Source organism: Salvia hispanica, chromosome 6, assembly GCF_023119035.1.
Source record: "Salvia hispanica cultivar TCC Black 2014 chromosome 6, UniMelb_Shisp_WGS_1.0, whole genome shotgun sequence".
Lineage (NCBI taxonomy): Eukaryota > Viridiplantae > Streptophyta > Magnoliopsida > Lamiales > Lamiaceae > Salvia > Salvia hispanica.
Window position 1 is genome coordinate 11089778 of NC_062970.1, and position 5772 is coordinate 11095549.

Consider the following 5772-nt stretch of genomic DNA (forward strand, 5'->3'; position numbering starts at 1 on the left):
TGCGACCTCTCCAAATCCGACAAGTCCGACGGGTTTTGGACCAAGTTCATGTTTTTCATGTTTTTATTTAAGGGTTTTCTATTTTACAAATATTTTAGAAATTTTAAAAAAATAAAAAATTAGCTACAGTAATAAAAAATGGCTAATCCGGTCAATAAAACACTAATTAACGATTGACGTCAGAAATTGACGTAACCGTAAAAATAAGGACTGTATCAACACGAATATCATTTATTATGGACCCTTTTTCAAAAAATGAATATTTTGGACCAAATTCGTATATTGACCATATGTTTAGGACCAAAATTGACCTTTATTTTTTCATATTATTGTAAATAATAATTCCAACACACTTCATCTTTTTTCTTTTATTTCTAAGATCTGAAATTTCACACTCCAAATTAAAACAACCAGGAATTGGACGGCTGCAGCATCACTGTCAACGAGGCTCAGCCTCCGGCAGCGGTGGCGGAGGCGGCGGTGGCTACGGAGGCGGTGGTTATGGCGGCAGCAGCCGTGGGGTGACCATGGTAATGAAAGAAGAAGATGAAGTTTGACCGGTTCCGTCAAATGTTTGTACATTAGAATCCAATGTTTGCAGATTTCAATTTGGCGGTGGATATATTTGACCTCTTGGCTCTTGTTTGGCGATTTTTATTCTAGATGAGATTATTTAGAGTATGTTTTCTGATGCTTGAAATTTGTTGTTCTGCGATGATCATTCAGGAATGCAATTGAATGGCAACTAGGTCAGGAAATTCGAATTCTTGCTGGCTGAGGTGGTGGCGCAGGGTACTGATTGCATTATTACTATTGGAGGGATACAGAGCAATCACTGCCGAGCCTTTGCTGTGGCTGCCAAGTATTTGAATCTCCAATGTTTGCAAATTTCAATTTGGAGTGTGAGGTTTCATTTTCATATCTAAGAAATGTAAGAAGAAGATGACGTTTGCGGTTAAAAAAAGCTGGACTTATTATTTACAAAATACTCCTTCCGTCCCAGTTTTATAGTCACATTTTGCTCTAAAAGTTTGTCCCATATTTAGAGTCACATTTAGAATTTTCTATATTTGGTCATACAATTTTACCCCATTGTTTATCAAAATTACATCAAAATGCAATTATCTATATTAAAATAAACCAAATCAAAAACAAAAAAAACAAAAAGTCAAAAAGGGACCCACCTTCAACCAACTCACTTCATTTATTACACACTCCACCTCTCACTTCATTAATTATACACTCCACCAATTCCTTAAAACTTGTGTCATAACTAAATGTGACTATAAATCTGAGACGGAGAGAGTAATTAATATATTAATTAGAAATGCTAATCTAAAATAGACCAAATCTGATCAATTTTCATTTATTCGGATCAAATAATTTGAAAGATAATGTTCTGAACAAAAATGTTAAAATAGTCATACTCTTAAATTAATGTAAAATCATTAAAATTAAGAAGACAAGAAAAGCCGTGTATTTGGCGGGGTTTCTTGGCATTCAAACATTCGCAATATTCCATTGCATTGTATGAAAGCAATCTCAATACCCAAACCCACGCAATCACCATTTCGCAGCTCTCTCTCCTTCTTTTACTTATACAGTAACGCCTTCCACATTTTGTCTCATCCAGCTTCCATATATTCCTCTATCCTTTCAAATTCAATGAATTTTCTATTTGCCTCTGCTTAGCAATTAATCAGAATATCAACTCGTGAGTTTTTTTTTTGGTTGAATTGCAATCAAGCAAAAAGGATCTTAAAAACCTTGGATAATTCAGATCATCAACTCAGTGATTGCATATTTCCTGATTTTGATGGATTGTAGTAGGTAAATCATGCTGAAACCAAAGGAATTGCTGAAAGAGGTGTTGATTTCAGGGTCGCCAAACCCTAGCAGTAAGTGTACTAAAAGGAGCCCCAAAACCGTTCACCCTCCCATTGAAACTCACTGGCAGCTACCGCCCGTAAAAGAGCAACGCCCCCGCGGCATCATGAAGCTTCTCTCGCAGCCGTTCAAGTACCGGTGGAGGAGCCAGAGCCAGAGCCAGAAATTGCTTCTCGAGGGGACTCATAATCCGAAAGACGATAAAATAGTTGATGCGTTTCGCGAATTGCTTTTTCTCGAGGGTCATTTATCGGAGAAGCATTTGGATTATCACACTCTTTTAAGGAATGCATTGTGATTTCACTGATTTTTTTTGTTCCGTTTTGAATTTGTGTTGATGTGCTTGTTTCGGTGCAGATTTCTTCGAATGCGAGACTATGATCTGTTGAAAGCTAAAGACATGTTTGTGCAGTATGTTAAGTGGCGAGAGGAGATGCGGATTGACACAATCTTACAGGTATCGATTTCTCAACCTTCGAATGTTTCGTGTCTCTTAGATGATGAATTATAAAAATCTACGCAGGAATTCAGTTATGAAGAATGTGAAGAAGTGAGGAAATGTTATCCTCATGGATATCATGGAGTCGACAGATGTGGCAGGCCGGTTTATATTGAAAGAATCGGAATGGCTGATCTTGACATGTTTCTACGAGTAACTACTATTGAGAGATTTGTGAAGCATCACATATGTGAACAGGAGAAGACTCTGAGCTGGAGATATCCCGCGTGCTCACTTGCTGCAAAGAAACACATTGCTTCAACCATAAGTATCTTGGATGTAAAGGATGTGGTACGACGTCTCTGGCTGCAATATAGTAGTACTAGAAAATAAGAGAAATTTGGTCCTAATCACTTTATCAAATTGGATTCAACATAGCAACATAGAATTGCATATCTGAATTTTCCATTTCTTAAGTAAAACTTATATAGAATTGGTGATACAAGAACAGGAATTTCTTGAAGAAGTAGACAACATGCTAAATTTATTTGTAATCTATTGAAAACTTTCTTGTATCTTGCTGTTACATTTGATAATTTTACTCAGACTTGCAATTTTGTTTGACAGGGAATGAACCATTTTTCAAAACCTGCTAGGTATCTGTTTATGGAAATTCAAAAAATCGATAGCTGCTATTATCCCGAGGTAAATACATTCACTGTGTAAATACACAAGTGCTATCTCATATCTGATATTGTGTGACAAAATGAAATGGGATTCATATTGCCTACATTTTGTCAGACATCACCTTTTCAACCATTCTAAAAACTTAACCAAAACATAACTAACTAACAACTATGAGAGAATTGATTGCTATAACAGAATGTTGTAATGATTCGAATGTTTTGGAATAATGTATACTACTTGTTAACTAATTCAGCAAAGTTAAGCTTGTTTTAGGCATCTCCAAATTCTATGCAGTAAATACCTTCCACTTATAATGTTTGCAGACATTGCATCTGCTTTTTATTGTAAATGCCGGACCAGGATTTAGGGTACTTTGGAAAGTAATCAAAGCGTTTCTTGATGCCCGCACCTTGGCTAAGATCATAGTAAGCACATGTTGTTCGTTTTCCTAGTTATCTCTGCTTTCTCCCATATCCACTTCATCCACTATATGCACCAAAATGATCATGGTTAATAAAGAATTTCAATGTAAGTTTTCATAGAATAAATTTGCAGGTGTTGGGATCCGACTACAAAAGAAGCCTAATTGAAGCTATTGATCCAAGGTACTCTACTCCTCAATGCACTTGGTTTAGGAGGAAATATGCTCATACAATTAGTTTTGTTGTTTTAAACCATGTCTGATGATCAATAGTAATCTCCCGAGTTTCTTGGGTGGCGACTGCACATGTTGTGACACTGGTGGCTGCCTCTTTAGCGACAAAGGACCTTGGAATGATCCTGAAATCACTGCAACGCTCGAGGTTATTCCACAATGACTCCCTGACTTTCAAAAATTATACTCCGTATACGCATTGATGCATTTTCGTGTAATGTGGCTTAGATTGTACTTTTTCTGCTAGGCAATGCTTTGTACAGAGGAGGGTGAGCAGAGGAATTGTTCGAGCGAAAAGAGTGCGTTTAGTCACAATGTAAGCATTTTTTCCATTTGCTACCTTAGCTAGTAGCTCAGTGATGTTCTGCTAAATCTCAATCGAGCAATTTGTAAAATCGCGCTAAAATATTCTTGCATTGACTGAAATATCTTCCTTGCAGAGAGCTAACATTTATAGCTATGAAAAACTGAGGGAAAAATGAGATTAGTATTAGTTCATTGAGGTTCCCATCTGTTCTAATTCTCCTTGTTTTTACTTTTTTTTTTTCACAAACAAACATAAATGCAGCAGAATTCTGAATTCGAAGACGCGTCCCCAACAAATGAGATCGCCACTGACTCTAGGAAATATGTGGATGAGCATTTCTTTCAGAAGCTCCATGCTTTTGAGCCTGTGATTGAAGATGCAAAAGAAGTATAGTTTTTTTTTTCAATAATTTAAAGTATCAAGTATTTTTTCAACTATTATTCAATTAAATCCCGAGATAAAATGGAATAACATTTCTTTTTGCAGAAAATCAAGATGCTTGAAACTGCATTGGAAGATGCCAAGTTGGTGAGTGAGCAGAATTAATCAACTTATTTTCTAACTTATTTCTATTATTCATTAAATCAACTATTTTTTTTTACATTTTCTTGATTGCTGCACTTTCCCAGGTCTTAAAAGGACTTTCACAGCATATGGAAGAGCTAAAGAGATGAATAAACTACCCAAAACAGTTATTTTTACATCAGTAACTGTAAATAAATGTCAAAACATATGTGTTGTTTGGCAGTGGCTAATTAATAAGTTCGCCGTCACCACACTTTAGTGTTTTTTTTGTGCTAGGTGAATGCACGCACATTACTCGGTAATTATTGAGGAGATACGATGCTCGGTAAATGTTACTCGCCAAATCCTTTCTTTTTTATTGTGATATATACACTCAATTAAATATTACTGAATTTTCACAACGAGACTGATATAATGTGTAAAGTGGACAGTTTTAATTTGATCAAAATTGTTGTTAAAGGAAAAATTAAAAGTATACTAAGTTCAAATGAAATAAGGAAATATATCTTCTTCATATATGTTTATTTCTCACATAATACATGGTACGCATAACATTTAATGCATAGGAAATAGAGAATTTAAGTATGCATTGTACATATAATTATTTAGCTATTTATAATGACAAGTTGTGCATGGAATTATAGAAACTGGAATAATATGGTCACTAATTTGTTGGAGTCTAACCAACACTAGGAACCCTCTCAACTATTCCATTAGAGTCCACAAACACCAAAACTCGATCGCAAAAGATAGCCGGAAGGTACGAATCATCCGGTGTGATTACAACTGCATCAACCGAAGGGTTTTCCTTTTCAATAGTAGCCACAGCGTTGTCTCCAGCCACCCCCACGAGCTCTGGCCACGGGCTCTTACCAACATTGTATTAGAAATGGGTCACTCGCCCCTTAAAAGGCCTTATAAGGGGGAGGGTTATCCACACTTATATAGGTGAGCTAGGATCGTTACCAAGCCGATGTGGGACAAGATATTAGAATTTTAACACGCCCCCTCACGTGTGGGCCGGAATGACACATCGGACTTCCATCACGTGGGTAGACAAGAGAAGAGATAGAGAGATAAATCCATCATCGGCTTGGGCCCGCTCTGATATGATATTAGAAATGGATCACTCGCCCCTTTAAAGGCCTCATAAGGGGGAGGGTTATCTACACTTATATAGGTGAGCTAGGATCGTTACCAAGCCGATGTGGGACAAGATATTAGAATTTTAACACATCTGCATGAAAATGTCAACTCATTTAGGTCTAAACA

At 36.5% G+C, this 5772-nt stretch overlaps 1 protein-coding gene across 2 annotated transcripts; it reads left to right on the top strand.

Annotated features, from left to right (window-relative positions):
- Window positions 1-1619: 1619 nt before the first annotated feature.
- LOC125197163 (phosphatidylinositol/phosphatidylcholine transfer protein SFH11) lies at window positions 1620-4887 on the top strand. 2 transcript variants are annotated; one of them, XM_048095873.1, is made up of 12 exons: window positions 1620-1714; window positions 1828-2172; window positions 2245-2344; window positions 2411-2677; window positions 2954-3031; window positions 3337-3438; window positions 3569-3618; window positions 3708-3816; window positions 3916-3984; window positions 4237-4362; window positions 4462-4503; window positions 4605-4887. In XM_048095873.1, the coding sequence occupies exons 2-12, from the start codon at window positions 1838-1840 to the stop codon at window positions 4647-4649; spliced, it is 1323 nt and encodes a 440-aa protein (XP_047951830.1). In that variant the 5' UTR covers window positions 1620-1714; window positions 1828-1837; the 3' UTR covers window positions 4650-4887. The 2 variants fall into 2 exon arrangements, with proteins under 2 accessions (XP_047951830.1, XP_047951831.1); XM_048095874.1 differs by having other exon boundaries at window positions 4240-4362.
- Window positions 4888-5772: the final 885 nt, after the last annotated feature.

What these genes read in the sequence shown, in the direction of transcription:
- LOC125197163 (XM_048095873.1), top strand. Translation starts at nt 1,838, where the DNA reads ATGCTGAAACCAAAGGAATTGCTGAAAGAGGTGTTGATTTCAGGGTCG. An exon ending in ATTGAAGCTATTGATCCAAG is followed by an intron (nt 3,619 to 3,707) that starts GTACTCTACTCC and finishes GATGATCAATAG; the next exon opens with TAATCTCCCGAGTTTCTTGG. An exon ending in AGAGTGCGTTTAGTCACAAT is followed by an intron (nt 3,985 to 4,236) that starts GTAAGCATTTTT and finishes ACATAAATGCAG; the next exon opens with CAGAATTCTGAATTCGAAGA.